The sequence below is a fragment of the Pseudophryne corroboree genome, chromosome 5 (assembly GCF_028390025.1).
Source record: "Pseudophryne corroboree isolate aPseCor3 chromosome 5, aPseCor3.hap2, whole genome shotgun sequence".
Classification (NCBI taxonomy): Eukaryota; Metazoa; Chordata; class Amphibia; order Anura; family Myobatrachidae; genus Pseudophryne; species Pseudophryne corroboree.
Window position 1 is genome coordinate 375,272,932 of NC_086448.1, and position 20,154 is coordinate 375,293,085.

Sequence of the window (20,154 nt, forward strand, 5' to 3'; positions counted from 1 at the left end):
AGTAATTAGCGATGTGCTAGATTGAGCCTTTATGCAGGCCAATCTAGCATCAGCATTAGCGCCGCACGGGGCCGCGCATAGCTACCTCTGTGGAGGGTACACACGTAGAGATCAGTACTTAACTTCAAAGCAATCTAGTCAGATTGCTTAGAATTTAAGCACTGATCTCTCCGTGTGTACCTCCCTTAACAAATGGGGCTTTTCAATTACAGCCCTTTTTTCCCCTCGCCTGATAAATTTATGTTATCAAGTGTTAAAACAGAATATAGGATACACTCCCTCTATGTGTTAACAGGTTTATGGGAGCAGATAACAGGGATTTCTTTTCAAGTCTGCTCAGACACCCCCCCAAAAAAAATCCCTTTTAAGTGCAGCCTGCAGACTGCCTTTGGGATTCACTGAATAGCCCCAGGGAACAATTAGTCTGCGGTAAATTATGACATCCAATTGAATTCCTCCCTTAGAGAGCTTGTATTTAAATAACTGGTAGAGAATATGGCAAGAATAAATTGGTCATTCATATGAACATAACATATACTATATCCTCGAATTGGGCTCTTCATGCATTCTAGTTCGATATATAATTTGTGAAATGTAACTAGAAATCAGGAACAGTATATAAAAAGATAAATAAATTACTCACTGGCAGGCAGAAGCCAGTGGTTAGCTGCTACAATCTCCTCATTCCCTTCTTCCAAATTCTCTGCACTTGGTCCTTCCTCATTTAATTGAAAAATATGTACAAATACATTGCACTTGCTGAGATCAATAGGCTGCAACACAATAATAAAACAAATAGCTTTAGGAAATGTATTAAGTTACTAGCTTAATACAATGAACAGATTTAAAAATGAAAAAGTATCTGTTGAAGGCATATAAAAAACATTTGTCCAAGTGTGCTAAGTTACATCATTCAGGCAAAAAAAAAAAAAAAAAGGAGATTTATGGTAGACTTACCATGGTTAAATATCTTTCTGTGAGGTACATTGGTTCCACAGGGAAACATCGGGGTGTAGAGATTAATCTTAATCTAGGTACCAAAAGGCTAAAGCTTTAGACTGTCCCAAGGTATAAGAACCCGGCGTCCAAAGGAAGTATCTTGGGAGGCGGAAGTATCGAAGGCAAAGAACCTAATGAACGTGTTCACTGAGGACCATGTAGCCGCCTTGCACAATTGTTCAGCGGACGCGCCACGGCGGCCTGCCCAAGAAGGTCCAACAGACCAAGTAGAATGGGCTTTGATAGCAGCAGGAGCTGGGAGTCCAGCATGCGCATATGCTTGTGCAATCACCATTCTAATCCATCTGGCCAATGCTTGCTTATTTGCAGGCCAGGCACGTTTGCGAAAACCAAAAAGTACAAAAAGGGGACCTGACCTACTGATAGAGGCAGTACTCTCCACATAAATATGGAGAGCCCTTACCACATCCAAAGACTGCTCTTTGGAAGACAAATCAGAAGAGATAAAGGCCGAAACCACATTCTCTTGGTTAAGGTGAAAAGATAACACCACCTTAGGCAAATAACCAGGGCGAGTTCCAAGAACTGCACGGTATGGTGAAATATCAGGAAGGGTGGTTGACAGGAAAGAGCGCCTAGGTCTGACACCCTCCTAGCAGAAGCAATAGCCAGTAGGAACAGGACCGTGACCCATTTAAGGTCCACTGACTCAAGAGGTTCAAATGGAGACTATTGCAGGGTATTCAGGACAGACAGATCCCATGGAGCCACAGGTGGGACATAGGGAGGCTGAATCCACAAAACACCTTGAGTGAAAGTTTGAACGCCAGGAATAGACGCAATTTTTCTCTGACACCACACCGACAAGGCAAAGATATGAACCTTGAGGGAGGTCAGACGAAGGCCTAAGTCTAGGCCTTGTTGCAGAAAAGACAGAAGTCTGGAAGTACTGAATTTGTAAGCATTGTAATTTCTATCAGCACACAATGAGACATAAGAATTCCAGACCCTGTAATAAATCCGCGCAGATGCCGGTTTGCGGGCCTTCAGCATAGTTTGGATAACCGCCTCGGAGAATACTTTGGCCCTCAGGAGTGAAGATTCAAGAGCCACGCAGCCAAAGCCAGTCTGGCTAGGTCCGGGTAGACACAAGGGCTCTGAACGAGGAGGTCTGGGCATTGAGGAAGTAGAAGAGGATGCTCTATTGATAGACCCTGCAGGTCTGAGAACCAATGCCGTCTGGGTGATGGAGCGACTAGAAGTAGTATTCCTCCTTCTTGTTTGAACTTCCGCAGTACCCTGGGCAGGAGTGACACTGGAAGGAACACGTAAGGCAGCCGAAAGTTCCATGGAATTGCCAGAGCGTCCACGAACGCTACTTGAGGACACCTGGTTCTTGATCTGAATACCGAAACTTTGTGATTGTGTCGAGACGCCATCATGTCTACATCTGGTAGGCCCTACTTGTCCACTAGGAGTTGAAAGACTTCCTGATGAAAACTCCACTTTCCGGCATGCACGTCTTGACGAGGAAATCCGCTTCCCAGTTGAGGAATCCGGAATGAACACTGCAGATATTGCTGGCAAATGGCGCTCTGCCCAACGAAGGATGTTTGACACTTCCAGCATCGCCATGCGGCTTCGAATGCCACCTTGATGGTTTATGTATGCCACCGTGGTGGCGTTGTCTGACCATACTTGAACAGGCCTGTTCCGTATCAGAGGCAGGGCGAGAGACAAAGCATTGAACACCTCCCGATAAACATTCTGGATTTACGGGCAGAGTGATTCCTCCCTGGTCCACCAACCCTGGAAAGTGTTGCTCCAACATCGCGCCCCAAACCCTCAGACTGGCATCCGTAGTCAGTAGGACCCAGAAGGGACGGCCCCTCCTCAACTGCTGGTCCTGTAGCCACCAGGTCAGCAACAGACGAACCTCCGGAGTCAAGGAGACCATGCGAGACCTGATCCGATGAGGCAGGCCATCCCACTTGGCATGGATTAACCTTAAGAAATTTTCATTAGAAACTTCATATGTACATTAGTGAACTTTAGCCACATATACATTATATGTATTTGCATACAGTGGATTTTTGAGTCACTGTAGGTCAACATTGACCAATCTGTGTTTGTTTATGTCTGATTTTGACCACATTATTTTAAATGTATCTAATAAATGTTAAGTTTTAATTCCCTAATTATTACATATTTGATTATAATAAAAGAGTGCGCCACAAAGTAAGCTTTCTTTGGTAGATGACCGTCTTATGGTCATTCCCCTCTCTGTTCCCTTTTAGATACTGTATAATGCTTACAAGCGCACCTCCAGCTTAGTTATATATAGGTAAGGGCACTCTGCCCTTTTGATCTTCCTTTGAAGGCTGGTTTTTTAATTAATATCTTTTTTAATTTTTATTCTCATTGATAGAGCCTGTGCATAGCCCCATGGACTATACGTCTTTCTCCCTTTAAATATGGATTAACCTCTGCAGAGGGCGGGAATGAAATTGAGCGTACTCTACTATGTCGAATGCAGACACCATCAGGCCTAGTACTTGCATCGCCAAGTGTATCGACACTCTTGGGCGAGAAAGGAAGTATCTGATCCTGTCCTGAAGCTTCAGGACCTTCTCTGGAGACAGAAACAGTCGTTGGCTGTGCATGTCCAGCGATGCACCATGTTTTGAGCTTGGACTAGCGAGGACTTCTTCCAGTTGATGAGCCACCCATGGGCTTGGGGGAAGTTTACCGTCAGTTGAAGATGACTGAGGAGGACATCTTGGGAGTTTGTCAGAATAAGCAAATCGTCCATATACGGCAGGATGCTGACTCCTTGGCAATGGAGATGAGCCGCCATCACGGCCATAATCTTGGTGAAGATCCGAGGAGCCGTGGCCAGTCCAAACGGCAGAGCCTGGAAATGAAGTGTAGGTTGCTAATAGCAAACCGCAGATATTGCTGATGCGATATGGCAATAGGTATATGCAGGTAAGCATCCTGTATATCCAGGGATACCATATTGTCTCCAGGTTCCATGGCCAGTACAACTGAGCGCAATGTTTCTATATGGAACTTGGACACTCTCACAAACTTGTTAAGTGATTTGAGGTTGAGTATAGGCCGGAAGGACCCATTGGGTTTCGGTACTAGAAACAGGGTCGAGTGGTATCCTCTGCCTCTCTGGGACAGAGGTACCAGCACCACTACTCCTGTATCCAACGGATCCGAAGGGATAACTGTGGTGCCAAACTGGCTAGGGGGACGTCTCTTGAAAGAGACTGCGTACCCGTGAGACAACTTCTCGCACAAATGCGTCTGAAGTGGCCTTTAATCAGACCTGGGTGAATCACAGAAATCAGCCTCCCACCCTGAGGTCCCCCAGGGGGAGGCCCGTCATGCAGCAGGCTTGTCGTTTTTAGAAGCAGGCTGACCGGCAGCCCAGGATTGTTTTGCTTTGGGCTTTGTGTTTTTGGAAGCACGAGATTGTCTCGGGTAAGTCTGACCCTTTGCTTTCCCTTGAGGTCGAAAGGAGCGAAAAGTGGTACATTTTGCCTTCTGTGCAGAAGGAGTAGTATTAGGGAGAAAGGAAGTCTTAGCAGCCACAAAATAAACTACAATTTTATTGAAGTCTTCCCCAAATAAGATGTATCCCTTAAACGGGAGAACCTCCAAGATCTTTTTGCAGTCCAGGTCCACCTTCCATGACCTCAACAACAGAATACGGCGAGTCAGGATGGACACAGTCGATGCCTTGGCTGCCAACACACCCGCCTCAGAGGATGCCTCCTGAATGTAATAGGCGGCGGTGGCAATATGAGACAGGTATTGCCTGGTATTGTCAGATATATCCTGGGGCAACTCGTCCTCTAATGCCTGAACCCATGCTACAATTAATTTTGCAGCCCAGGAGGCTGATATAGTGGGTCTATGTACAGCATCTGTAAGGGAGTAAATAGACTTCAGGCATCCCTCCACATGCTTATCTGTTGGTTCCTTCAGTGAGGTGACAGGCAGAGATGACACCACCAGACGGGTGACATGGGAATCCACCGGCGGTGAATTTTCCCACTTGTTACACAACCCTGTAGGGAGAGGATATCGAGCTACCATCCGTTTAGACAGGGAGAATTTCTTCCCTGGAGTAATCCAGGGTTCTTGTCGTGTGTCCACTAAATGGTCAGAATGAGGTAATAATGTTTTAGTTACTTTATGACGTTTAAACTTATCAGGTTTTTTTTAGACACCGTAATGGAATCCTCATCATCATCTGATATTTGCAGGATCTGCTTAATAGCAATCACTAGGTCAGGGACATCAACCTGTGTTGTAGATTCCTTGTCAGAAGCAGCTGTGTCAGTGTGCTCCCCGTCCTCTTCAGAAGAATCTTCTGAAAGACTAGTGGATTGTGAGGAGGAAGTGGCCCGCTTAGATGACCCCGTAACACGAGAGTGGCTTGGGGCCGTCTTATGTCTAACCAAAGATTGATTCAATTGCTGCAACTGGGTAGACAAATTATCCACCCAAGGTGGATTTACCATAGGGACAATATGTGGCTGTAATGGTACAGGAGGTCCTATAGGGCATGTCACAAGCGTATTTAACATAGTTGAGAACGCCGCCCAAGGTGGCTCCTGATTGGTTACAGGAGCTGCAAACTGACTGGGAGATGTATGGCACATAGTACACAGACCATCATACAAAACTTCCCCCTCAGACAAAGCCTTTGCGCATGTGCTGCATGATGCAGCAGTGTCCTCGGATTTCCCGCCCTTTGTGTTAGACATTTTCAGTTATGCAACAGTGCGTTTTAGTATGATACAGCCAGACAGAGTACAATACCTGCAAATAAATTCCCTAGTATGTGACTGCGTACACAGTACCAGCGAATAAGTCCGGTATTATGCGACTGAGTCCCCAGTACACGACACCAGCGAATAAATCCAGTATAATATGACTGAGTACACAGAAGTATACACTATAATCGGTAAATACTGTAAAGCACTATATATGTGACCCAGATGCACCTAGTCCTTTAGGGTACAGAATACAGTGATAGACGAAGCTGGGATACACTGAAAGTGAAATCCACACAGCAGATACAGGCACACACAGTCACAGTGACAATGCATATAATTATTTTAGTCAGACAATAAAACTGCACTGGACTAGTGTGTGTGTGTTTTATATATATATATATATATATATATATATATATATATATATATATATATATATATATATATACATACACACACACACACACACACACACAGGTTGAGTATCCCATATCCAAATATTTCGAAATACGGAATATTCCGAAATACGGACTTTTTTGAGTGAGACTGAGATAGTGAAACTTTTGTTTTTTGATGCGCAATGTACACAAACTTTGTTTAATACTCAAAGTTATTAAAAATATTGTATTAAATGACCTTCAGGCTGTGTGCATAAGGTGTATATGAAACATAAATGAATTGTGTGAATGTACACACATTGTTTAATGCACAAAGTTATAAAAAATATTGGCTAAAATTACCTTCAGGCTGGGTGTATAAGGTGTATTTGAAACATAAATGCATTCTGTGCTTAGATTTAGGTCCCATCACCATAATATCTCATTATGGTATGCAATTACTCCAAAATACGGAAAAATTCGATATTCATAATTCTACTGGTCCCAAGCATTTTGGATAAGGGATACTCAATATATATAAATATATATATATATATATATATATATATATATATATATATATATATATATATATATATATATTTTTTTTTTTTTTTTGTTTTTTTTTGTTTTTATATATATATATATATATATATATATCCAGTTATTTATATAGCGCACACATATTCCGCAGCGCTTTACAGAGAATATTTGGCCATTCATATCAGTCCCTGCCCCAGTGGAGCTTACAATCTATATTCCCTACCACATGTACACGCACACATTCACGCTAGGGTTAATTTTGTTGACAGCCAATTAACCTTGTTTGTGGGAGGAAACCGGAGTACCCGGAGGAAACCCACGCAAGTACGGGGAGAATATACAAACTCCACACAGTTAGGGCCATGGTGGGAATCGAACCCATGACCTCAGTGCTGTGAGGCAGTAATGCCAACCATTACACCATCCGTACTGCCCAGTATATATATATATAATCTCAAAGCGCGGTCTCAGACCGGATGTATATATCAGAATACTCGTACACTATATTCTGGCAGAGGTACACTTGTTCTTAACTAACACTGTCTTTATATTGACATGTATCAGCCATGCGAACCAGGAGGGCGCAGAGACCGTTTGCCCAATGCCAGAGCGTCAACACCACAAGGGCTGCCCAGTGCAGCCCCCCTGTTAAGAGCACAAACTCTAAACTGAGCTAACAGTGCCTGGAGTCGGGGATATAGAGGAGGCCCCAATGCATCCTGGGATAGTCTAAAGCTTTAGCCTATTGGTGCCTGGATCAAGATCCATCTCTACACCCCGATTTTTCCCTGTGGAAACCAATGTACCCCGCTGCAGAAAACACACTGATACATATATCAGAAAATTTATAAAACCAAACAGCTATTAAATTACAGAACATCCATGGTTGACCCCTTTGTCTGTGGTGGAGGAGCGGGTCTCTAAATCATCTCTCACCTCCCTGGTGGTACTTGGTACACACACGTCTCTGAGAAATGTATTGCTCCGCCTCATACCAGTGTTGGAGGGTATGTGGCATGGTAAGTACCTCGCGAATACCTTTTACATTTTTGTGGCTCTCTCTATAACAGGATGGGGTTACCCATCTCCTATCAGAAGTTCTTAAGGTGCCATTCACCAAGACTCCCTGGTCTTTTCTTCTTGGATGCACACTGGAGGGATTCAATTAACACACTGATAAGCTTTCCCGACACATTTTGAATGTAGCGCTGTGTTTAATAGTAGTGTATTGACCCTCCTTCCAATCGGCAACTCATGAATAAAATCTGGCCCTGGGCATCCATGGATCAAAAATCTGTTTATTGAAATACCTGCCATAATTTTCTCATAGTTTGTATACAAATAACTCTACATACTATAGTGCTCCCCACTCTGGCTTTTTGGACCTCTTGATTTAATGGTGGTAGGACATCTCATTACTATTGTACTTTCATAGGAATTTTTACATATCACCCCTAGTCTACATTGTGGCCCCAGACTAGTCTTCTCCTTCTTCCCTCCCACTATCCACCTTTTCCTTTCCCTACTCTTACGTCCAACTCACATTTTATTTTGTATGTGTCACCTCTGACCTTTGCAGCCTTACATCTCAGTATTGAAAGATTTCCTTAGGGAATGTAATAGGGTGTGAGAATCAGGATGTGAGAGATTTTGTGAGTTTCCCTGTTTTAAAGTGGCAATCATTTACATGGCAAAATGAACCTGGTTTTGCCATGTAAATGATTGCCACTTTGAAAAATAAAAACAGGAAAACTCTCAAAATCTTTCACATTCTGATTCTCACACCCTATTACATCCAATGCCCTGGGGGAGGTAACAATCACACGGAAATATGCATATCTCTGGATGCCGGGTGTGCCAAGTGGGACCCCCTGTACCAATGTGTACTACACATCATACTCCCATTATAGATACACTGCTGAACCAACATTGGTTTAGTACTACTTACCTATCTCTGGCCTGTAAATTCCATTACAAACAATATTAGTTTCAAATTATGTGTTCGTTACATTCAGAGATTAGTCTGGACAAAGAACACTTCAATATGCGGCTAGTAACTTTTTTTTGTAAAACTTTAATGTTTTCAAAACAAATAAACACTGCTGTGCTAGTCTGAGTTTTTGTTTGCTATTAACACCACTTTATTGTCTTTCTCCTCCTGCCGTTTTGCATTTCTTTTGTGCAAGATACTGAATAGGCTCATGTGCAGAGATTAATTTGGGGATGTGCCTGAAAAAGTGTGTGTCAATTATCCTCAAATCACGATCTTTGCGCACCATACAACCTTTTCCTTAAAAGGAGTCTTAGGGGGGAGATTCAAATGTTTGAAAAGTCAGTTAGGAGTCTGTTTTTTCCTATCTAATAGACAGGAAAAAACAGACATCCAACCGATTTTCAAACATTTGAATCTCCCCCTTAATCTGCTACTTTAAAGCTTACATTTGTAAGTACTTAGTGCATCAATCTGCTAATAATTTAACATTAATGCGTTAAGACATAAAATGCTGGAAAAAGTACTGCGCATGCGTGGGTCATGTTCAGAGAGATCGCTTGCCGTCCCGCATTATTGACATGCTGCTGTGTTTGGAGGGTGGAGCAAGGGCAGCGTCGGGGGAAAGTTCTACAACATAGAGACATGCCATGCCGGGTGTAGTATGGTATGCCGGCGGCCTGGCTCCCGGCGACCAGCATACCGGCGCCGGGAACCCGACCGCCGGCATACCAACAGCGTGGCGAGCACTAATGAGCCCCTTGCGGGCACGGTGGCGCGCACTATTTTATTCTCCCTACAGGGGGATCGTGGACCCCACGAGGGAGAAAAAGTGTCGGTATGTCGGCTGTCGGGATTCCGGCGCCGGTATACTGTGCGCCGGGATCCAGACAGTCGGGATACTGAAGACCACCCGCCATGCCCTGCATCTTAGGACGCAAACTTCCAGAAGCAGCTGAGCAACTACGCCGGTCATTCTAAGTAAGCTGAGGCATACTCAAATTGTCAAGGACTTTGACCATTGCAACCGAAGGTACCAGTCGTGATCCAATGCGGTGTCTTCGGACACAGACCTCGGATCGGCAATGATGTCAGAGGTCTTCTGTCCTCAGAAGTCTCCCGTAGCACTAGAATATTTTCTCATCATAGCAGCAATAAGAATAGCATCCATCTCTGAATCAGGCTCTAGTAGCGGATTAATATGCAAAATTCTGAAATTTATTTTTAAGAATGGCAATTGCTTCCCGTGGTAGAGAACCCAAGAGACATCTGGGTGCAAAATGGATTAGTGTATGAGGATATATCTGGGTGTGCATTTGTGATGAAAATGTGACATTTACACACAGTCAGCAATATCAGAATTATATCATACCCAAGTGTATGAACGACCCTTGCATGGAACAACATGGCTGCTAAGCGGTGTCCCAAAGTTGACCCAAGTTTATCCAGGGAAATGGGGAAGGGGAAAATTATGTTCAGGGGCAGATAGGGATTTATCATCTTGTACCAGTCGTAACTGTTTTGGGGTGGAAAACAGCATCCTTCATTCTCAAACAAGACCTGGTCACGCTAGGCCAGGAGTAATAAGAGGACAATTACGGAGAATGGAATGTCTGTGTGCCATTTGGGCTAACGCCACCTCCTCAATCTATTGCAAGACAGCTATATGTAGATAGCACATAATCCCTGACATACCCAGTGTCCACCTGTGAGCTAATTAGATTTTTTTTTTAAAGTGGGAGGGAGGAGTGGAGCAGAACAAAAAGTATAATTCCCCCTCTCTCCGAAAGCTGGGTATTGATTTTCATGGGGAATCGGATTCAGCTACATTGGAGGTAAATCGATAAGCTCAACTGTGGAATCTTCCACATCAGAATATTTATTTCTTGTGTAAGTGTCTCCTATTATTTTTCTGAGATTTGTACTGTATTTCCGTCCATATTTGTAAACTTATTATAATCAAACCTTGATTATTTTGTTTGAATTAAGATAATGCTAGCGTATTCTCAGTATCTCTTGGTAAATCTACGAGCCTGTGCGGCCACAGCTACCAACGCAGTGTAAGTGTGTGTGCAATTAATAATTCTGGATACAGATAGCTGCAAAAGACTGTCTGGGGTCCATAAGTTCATGTTTTTTTTGCTGGTGGCAGTTACAGTGTTTACATTAACCAAACGTGCTGAGGTAATCATAAGTCACTGGGGGCGATTCTCAGATTGATGTATCTGGAAAATAGGCTGGCCAGTCGTAACAGCATTAAATGTTATCACTGATATTTAGTAAAAAGAAAACATTTTCATTTTGAGGCTGGAGTCGGAAACATTTATACAGACTCTCCAGCCCTGACCAAAAGTACTGAAAAATCTCAGGTTAAGAGAACACTGCTCTGTATATATTTAAATGTACTGTGAGATTTACATTAAAATGTTTATGTGCACATACGAGTGTATTAGAACACAGAGAGAAATAGACAAGAAATGAGATTGCGCTTCTAACTTTGACATATATTTATATAATCACAAATTAAAACCAATTACAATACATAGATACCAGCCAGTATCATAAAATGCACATATAATACATAAAAAAATATACAATATTATATTACATACCCCAGCTGCAGCAATATAATAATCACAGATCTAAGCATAGATAATCCGCACTAAATACTAGTACTTAGAATAGTTAATTCAATAGCAGTCCCAATAAGGCTTCAGCTAGGTAAAAAACTGGAATCCATGTTTGGAAATTAAGTAAGCAAAGTTAGTATAGCAACAAACTTTCTTCAAAGTGTTAGCACTTCCACAATGGTTAGTAGTTAGAGTTTATAGTTCATGCAATACAGCACATACGTGGAATGCAGCAGTAGAATGAAAATATCAGAACCAGCAGATATATAGAAAGCACCATGCGATGCAATCAATTAAATAGCTCTCCAAGTAAATAATTTCAGCAGGCAGCTTTTCTCCTGGGCTCATATGCTGGTAGGTAAAAGACTGGTTTCCTCCCCTTTGCATTGGGGTCTGCTGGTAACACTGTGGCCAGCCGTCTCCAATATGTTTAACAGAAGCAGATAAGTGCTGCTGTGTCGGCATTAGTGTCCTCTCTGAAACGCGTTTCTCCACCTCCAAAGGGGTGTCGGCGGCTTTCTCAGCCAGTATCTATGTATTGTAATTGGTTTTAATTTGTGATTATATAAATATATATCAAAGATAGAAGCGCAGTCTCATTTCTTGTCTATTTCTTTTGCAATTTGGGGATATTGGGATTAATTCCCAGAGATTAGCTGCTCTGACTTTGATTAGCGATGGCGCCAGAAAGAGATGGACAGAAGACGCTCTATATTAGACATACCAGAAACATACAGTAAGTGGCCCCTTGTTTGAAGTAGGGGCACACTCAAAAGAGGCCACTGATTCTGTTTTTCTTACTGCGTTATGACAAAAATATGACCAAAATAAGAGTCATGGTCTCTTTGAAAAGCTGTAACTGATTCTTTAAACAACGAATAGAGAAAGGAGAGGGAACAGAAATTCCTATTAATACATAACTAAATTGGTCTACCAAAAAGAACAAAACAAGGATGGACAAAGCAATCCAGCTTAGGGACAAATGCCATGACATTGGGTAGTGTTCGGCCGAAATCCGAAACACGTCCAGAACCCTCAGTAATAACACAAACAATAAAAGTAAAATTAGAAAACAGCTAGGAGGTAGTGCAATATCCTCAAGATGGATTAAGAGGAAGGGATTGCATGGCGAGTACAAGAATCAAGTATCCTCCTTTATCCATGTTTGGGCACACTGCTATGACATTAGAACTTTCCAAAGCAAGTCTAACAAAGAGGGAGCACGGTATCTTGCAAAGAAGTACGCAAAACCTTACGCCCAGAGCTAGCATTGCTAGAAGCAAAATTGTGAAATCTGTAAAATTGTGAAAGCGTGCACAGGTTGCAGGCCTGTGCAGCTATAACAGTGAGGCTCTATGGCGCACTGTCCAAAAAGGCCCAATTGCTGATGAAGAATGAGACCAGATGAAAGACAGAACAGGCTTATCTGAAAACTGACAGACCTGGCGGCTAGCAAAAATAATCTATCTAGCAATGGAACACTTTAATGCTGGCCAAGCCTACTTTGGGGCATCCACTAACAGAAAAAATGAGCTTTATGGTAAGAACTTACCGTTTTTTAATCTTTCTGTAAGGTACACTGGGCTCCACAAGCATTAACATCGGGGGGTGGAGAGTAGGATCTTGATCCGAGGCACCAACAGGCTCAAAGCTTTGAACATGTTCCCAAGATGCATAGCGCCGCATCCTATAACACCCTGCCTCCGTGCACAGAAGCTCAGTTTCGTTAACCTGCCAAATGCAGCAGCAGATACCAGAGACGACAACCGCTCGTAGCCAATTACACCATACACTCACCGCAGAAGAGGGTGTCAGCGGCTATGCCAATACCAACCCAAAAAAGCTAAGTGCGTCAGGGTGGGCGCATTGTGGAGCCGAGTGCATCACGCAGAAAGATTTAACAACGGTAAGTTCTTACCATAAATCTCATTTTCTGCTGCGGGGTACACTGGGCTCCACAAGGAATAACATCGGGGATGTCCTAAAGCAGTTCCTTATGGGAGGGGACGCATTGTAGCGGGCACAAGAACCCGGCGTCCAAAGGAAGCATCCTGGGAAGCGGCAGTATCAAAGGCTAAGAACCTAATATACGTGTTCCCCGAAGACCACGTAGCCGCCTTGCACAATTGTTCAAGGGTCGCACCACGGTGGGCCACCCAATAAGGTCCAACCGACCGAGAAAAATGGGCTTTGATGGTAGCAGGAACCGGACGACCAGCCTGTACATAAGCATGTGCAATCACCATTCTAATCCATCTGGCCAATGTCTGCTTAGAAGCAGGCCAGTCACGTTTGTGAAAACCAAACAAGAAAAGAGAATCGGATTTCCTAACGGAGGAAGTTCTCTTCACATAGATACGGAGAGCCCGTACCACATCCAAAGATCGCTCTTTGGAAGACAACTCAGGAGAATTAAAGGCCTGAACCACAATCTCCTGGTTAAGGTGGAAAGACACCACCTTGGGTAAATAACATGGGCGTGTCTGAAGAACCGCCCGGTCACTGTGAAAAATCAAATAGGGGGACTTATAGGATAAAGCACCCAAGTCCGAGACCTTTCTAGCTGAAGCAATAGCCAGCAAAAACAACACCTTAAGGGAAAGCCACTTAAGGTCAGCAGAGGTAAGAGGCTCAAACGGAGACTCTTGTAATGCCTCCAAAACCACCGACAGATTCCAAGGGGACACAGGTGGCACATAAGGAGGCTGAATCCTCAGAACACCCCGAGTGAAAGTATGGACATCATGCAGGGTAGCGATCTTTCTCTGAAACCAAACCGACAAGGCCGAGATGTGAAACTTGAGGGAAGCCAGACGCAGGCCTAAATCCAGGCCTTGTTGTAGAAAGGCCAATAATTTGGCCGTACTAAACTTGAAAATGTCATGATTGTGAGACGCACACAAAGTAAAGTAAGCATTCCAGACCCTATGGTATATCCGAGCAGAAGCCGGCTTACGGGCCTTCAACATAGTTTGAACGACTGCCTCAGAAAAACCCTTGGCCCTCAGGACGGAAGCTTCAAGAGCCATGCCGTCAAAGCCAGACGGGCCAAATCCTGGTAAACACAAGGGCCCTGAATGAGGAGATCTGGTCGTTGTGGAAGTAAAAGGGAACGATCCAATGAGAGGCCCTGTAGATCAGAGAACCAGTGCCGCCTGGGCCACGTTGGAGTGACTAGAAGTAGGTTTCCTCCTTCTTGCTTGAACTTCCGTATTACTCTGGGCAGGAGGGACACCGGAGGGAACACATATGGCAGCCAAAAGTTCCACGGGATTGATAGAGCATCCACGAACGCTGCTTGAGGATCCCTTGTCCGTGCTCCGAAGACCGGAACCTTGTGATTGTGTCGAGACGCCATCAGGTCCACATCTGGCAGACCCCACTTGTCCACGAGAAGTTGAAACACCTCCCGATGTAGGCTCCACTCTCCGGCGTGCACGTCCTGACGACTGAGATAGTCCGCCTCCCAGTTCAGAACGCCCGGAATAAACACTGCGGATATGGCCGGCAGATGGCGTTCTGCCCACTGAAGAATCCTGGATACTTCCCCCTTTGCCATGCGGCTTCGAGTGCCGCCCTGATGATTGATGTACGCCACCATGGTGGCGTTGTCCGATTGTACTTTAACAGGTCTGCACAGTATCAGATGCTGGGCCATTGTCAACGCATTGAACACTGCCCGCAGTTCCAGAATGTTTATCAGGAGTACAGACTCCTCCTCGGTCCACCGACCCTGGAGAGTGTGTTGTTCCAACACCACGCCCCAACCTCTCAGAGTGGCATCCGTTGTCAGCAGCATCCATTTGGATATCCAGAAGGGACGGCCCCTGCTCAATCGTTGGTCCTGAATCCACCAACTCAGGGACAGACGGACCTCCGGAGATAGGGAGATCATGTGAGATCTGATCCGGTGAGGCAGGCCATCCCACTTGGACAGAATCAACTTCTGCAGAGGGCGAGAATGGAATTGAGCATACTCCATTATGTCGAAAGCCGACACCATGAGACCTAGCACTTGCATCGCCGAATGGATCGACACTTGCGGACGAGATGGGAAGCATATGATCTTGTCCTGAAGCTTCAGGACTTTCTCCTGAGACAGGAACAACCGCTGGTTGTGGGTGTCCAATAACGCTCCCAGGTCAGAAAAAGGGAGGATTTCTTCCAATTGATCAGCCATCCGTGGGCTTGCATGCACTGGATTGTCAAATCAAGATGACACAAGAGAAGTTCTGAGGAACTCGCAAGGATCAACAAATCGTCTAGGTATGGTAGTATCCTGACCCCTTGACGGCGTAGCATGGCCGTCATGACCGCCATAACCTTGGTGAAGACTCGCGGAGCCGTTGTCAAACCAAAAGGTAACGCCCGAAATTGGTAATGAAAATTGCCCACTGCAAACCGTAGGTACTGCTGATGATATACCGCAATAGGAATATGCAGGTAGGCTTCCTGTATGTCCAGAGAGACCATATAGTCCCGAGGCTCCATGGCCAGAACAATAGAGCACAGCGTTTCCATACGGAACTTGGAAATGTGCACGCTTGTGCAAGGACTTCAGATTGAGAATGGGCCGCGAGGATCCGTTCGGTTTCGGGACTAGAACCCCTCGCCCCTATGAGTCAGAGGCACCTGTACCACCACTCCTGTGGACAGGAGGGAATGTACCACCGAGTGCAACGTGTTTGCTTTTGCCGGATCCAGGGGCACATCTGTTAGGCAAAATCGATGAGGTGGGCGATTCTTGAAGGGTATGGCGTAACCTCGAGCAACGACTTCCCTCACCCAGGAATCCAAAGTGGTCTTCAACCATTCCTGGGTAAAACCTAGAAGTCGGCCCCCTACCCTGAGATCCCCCAGAGGGAGGCCCGCCCCGTCATGTGGTCGGCTTATCAGTTTTTGTAGCTGGCTGACGGGCTGCCCAAGCATGCTTCAGTCTGGGCTTGGCAGGCCTGGAAGTACAGGCTTGCTTTGGGCACGCCTGACCTTTTGCTTTACCTGGACTATGAAAGGGCCGAGGAAAAGTACTTTCAATACTTACAATATCACAATGCTGTGTGTTATACTACATTAAGTCCGGGAGGATGCGATAAATAGTATTGGTGTGTGACACAAAGCTGGTATCAGTCATAAGAAACATTCCAAAGGGAGAGATCTCTGGGTATATGTCTGAATTTGTAAACATTAAAGTAGCAATATAGAACACACAGCATTGTGATACTGATCTGAACCAAGTCCCGCAAATACGGACAGTGTTGAATGAATACTCTAAGAGGGAATGACCCCAAATGCACTGCACAGACATTTACCTTACTGACATAGTGACTGACACTATAATCGGAATCATCCTATAGGTGACAGGAAATTTGATGCATCTATATAGAATATCATACCATTGCTCTGTATATTGCATTAAACAGTGTGAATATAGGTGTTGTGCATTACCTGTGGGAGGATTATAATCCCACTGGAGAAAGTGACATCTGTGTTATACAACATTAAGTCCGGGAGGATGCGATAAATAGTATTGGTGTGTGAGACAAAGCTGGTATCAGTCATGAGAAACATTCAGATACTGAAAATGTCAGAATTACCAGCACCAGATTGACTATTGCACAACTCACCTAATGTAAGTACAGACACTAAAAACAGGACACAAATTGTACGTATATAATTTGTTTATTGTGACAAGCATGTAGTTCAGTGGACGTATGCAACGCAGGAGTTCACATTTTTAACCACTTTTCCTAACTTTATTAACTTATTCTATAGTTTTAAGCAATAATAAGAATTTACTCACCGGTAATTCTATTTCTCGTAGTCCGTAGTGGATGCTGGGTACTCCGTAAGGACCATGGGGAATAGACGGGCTCCGCAGGAGACTGGGCACTCATAAAAGAAAGATTAGGTACTATATCTGGTGTGCACTGGCTCCTCCCTCTATGCCCCTCCTCCAGACCTCAGTTAAGGAACCTGTGCCCGGAAGAGCTGACATTACTAGGAAAGGATATGGAATCCAGGGTAAGACTCATACCAGCCACACCAATCACACTGTACAACTTGTGATAACCATACCCAGTTAACAGTATGAACAACAACTGAGCCTCAGTCAGCAGATGGCTCAAAACAATAACCCTTTAGGTAAGCAATAACTATATACATGTATTGCAGAGAGTCCGCACTTTGGGACGGGCTCCCAGCATCCACTACGGACTACGAGAAATAGAATTACCGGTGAGTAAATTCTTATTTTCTCTGATGTCCTAGTGGATGCTGGGTACTCCGTAAGGACCATGGGGATTATACCAAAGCTCCCAAACGGGCGGGAGAGTGCGGACGACTCTGCAGCACCGAATGAGCAAAGGCATGGTCCTCCTCAGCCAGGGTATCAAACTTGTAGAATTTAGCAAATGTGTTTGAACCCGACCAAGTAGCAGCTCGGCAAAGTTGTAAAGCAGAGACCCCTCGGGTAGCCGCCCAAGAAGAGCCCACCTTCCTCGTGGAATGGGCTTTTACTGATTTAGGATGCGGCAATCCTGCCGCAGAATGAGCTTGCTGAATCGTGTTACAGATCCAGCGCGCAATAGTTTGCTTTGAAGCAGGAGCACCCAGCTTGTTGGGCGCATGCAGGATAAACAGCGAGTCAGTCTTCCTGACTCCAGCCGTCCTGGCTACATAGATTTTCAAAGCCCCGACTACAACTAGTAACTTGGAGTCCTCCAAGTCCCGAGTAGCCGCAGGCACCACAATAGGTTGGTTCAAATGAAACGCTGATACCACCTTAGGGAGAAATTGGGGACGAGTCCTCAATTCTGCCCTGTCCATATGGAAGTTCAGATAAGGGCTTTTACACGACAAAGCCGCCAATTCTGACACACGCCTAGCCGAAGCTAAGGCCAATAGCATGACCACTTTCCACGTGAGATATTTTAGTTCCACGGTCTTAAGTGGCTCAAACCAGTGGGATTTCAGGAAATCCAACACAACGTTAAGATCCCAAGGTGCCACTGGAGGCACAAAAGGGGGCTGAATATGCAGCACTCCCTTAACAAACGTCTGAACTTCAGGTAGTGAAGCCAGTTCTTTTTGAAAGAAAATAGATAGGGCCGAAATCTGGACCTTTATGGATCCTAATTTTAGGCCCATAGTCACTCCTGACTGTAGGAAGTGCAGGAATCGACCCAACTGGAATTCCTCTGTAGGGGCCTTCCTGGCCTCACACCAAGCAACATATTTTCGCCATATACGGTGATAATGTTGTGCTGTCACATCTTTCCTAGCCTTTATCAGCGTAGGAATCACTTCATCTGGAATGCCCTTTTCCGTTAGGATCCGGCGTTCAACCGCCATGCCGTCAAACGCAGCCGCGGTAAGTCTTGGAACAGACAGGGTCCATCTGAGAGGCAGAGGCCATGGTTCCTCTGAGATCATTTCTTGTAGTTCTAGGTCCCAAGTTCTTCTTGGCCAATCCGGAACGATGAGTATAGTTCTTACTCCTCTCTTTCTTACAATCCTCAGTACCTTGGGTATGAGAGGAAGAGGAGGGAACACATAAACCGACTGGTACACCCACGGTGTCACTAGTGCGTCCACAGCTATCGCCTGAGGGTCTCTTGACCTGGCGCAATATTTTTTTAGCTTTTTGTTGAGGCGGGACGCCATCATGTCCACCTGTGGCCGTTCCCAACGGTTTACAATCTGCATGAAGACTTCTGGATGAAGTCCCCACTCTCCCGGGTGGAGGTCGTGCCTGCTGAGGAAGTCTGCTTCCCAGTTGTCCACTCCCGGAATGAACACTGCTGACAGTGCTAGCACGTGATTTTCCGCCCATCGGAGAATCCTTGTGGCTTCTGCCATCGCCATCCTGCTTCTTGTGCCGCCCTGGCGGTTTACATGGGCGACCGCAGTGATGTTGTCTGATTGAATCAGCACTGGTTGGTTTTGAAGCAGGGGCTCTGCTTGACTCAGGGCGTTGTAAATGGCCCTTAGTTCCAGTATATTTATGTGTAGTTAAGTCTCCTGACTTGACCACTGTCCCTGGAAGTTCCTTCCCTGAGTGACTGCCCCCCAGGATCCAGTCCTGTATGCCGAATCTGCGGCCCTCGAGAAGATGAGCACTCTGCAGCCACCACAGCAGAGACACCCTGGCCCTTGGGGACAGGGTGATCAACCGATGCATCTGAAGATGCGATCCGGACCATTTGTCTAACAGATCCCACTGAAAGATCCTTGAATGGAACCTGCCGAAGGGAATTGCTTCGTAAGAAGCCACCATCTTTCCCAGGACTCGCGTGCAGTGATGCACCGACACCTGTTTTGGTTTCAGGAGGTACCTGACCAGCGATGACCATTCCTGGGCCTTCTCCACCGGGAGAAACACCTTCTTCTGTTCTGTGTCCAGAATCATGACAAGGAAGAGCAGACGCGTCGCAGGAATCAGCTGCGACTTTGGGATATTCAGAATCCAGCCGTGCTGTTGCAACACGTACCGAGAAAGTGCTACGTTGACTAACAACTGCTCTCTGGACCTCGCCTTTATAAGTAGATCGTCCAAGTACGGGATAATTATAACTCCCTTCTTCCGAAGGAGTATCATCATTTCGGCCATTACCTTGGTAAATACCCTCGGTGCCGTGGACAGACCAAACGGCAACGTCTGGAATTGGTAATGACAGTCCTGTACCACAAATCTGAGGTACTCCTGGTGAGGTGGGTAAATGGGGACATGCAGATACGCGTCCTTGATGTCCAACGACACCATAAAATCCCCTTCTTCCAGGCTTGCAATAACCGCCCTGAGCGATTCCATTTTGAACTTGAACTTCCTTACATAAGTGTTCAAGGATTTTAAATTTAGA

The 20,154-nt window shown here is 45.1% G+C and overlaps 1 protein-coding gene across 1 annotated transcript in view; it reads right to left on the reverse strand.

Moving 5' to 3' along the window:
• Positions 1-20,154, reverse strand: part of TRIP13 (thyroid hormone receptor interactor 13) — a 436,692-nt gene that overhangs the window by 310,756 nt on the left and 105,782 nt on the right. The window contains exon 4 of the mRNA XM_063922679.1: positions 644-773. Coding sequence (XP_063778749.1) covers positions 644-773 — 130 coding nt within the window. The remainder of the gene's footprint in view (positions 1-643; positions 774-20,154) is intronic.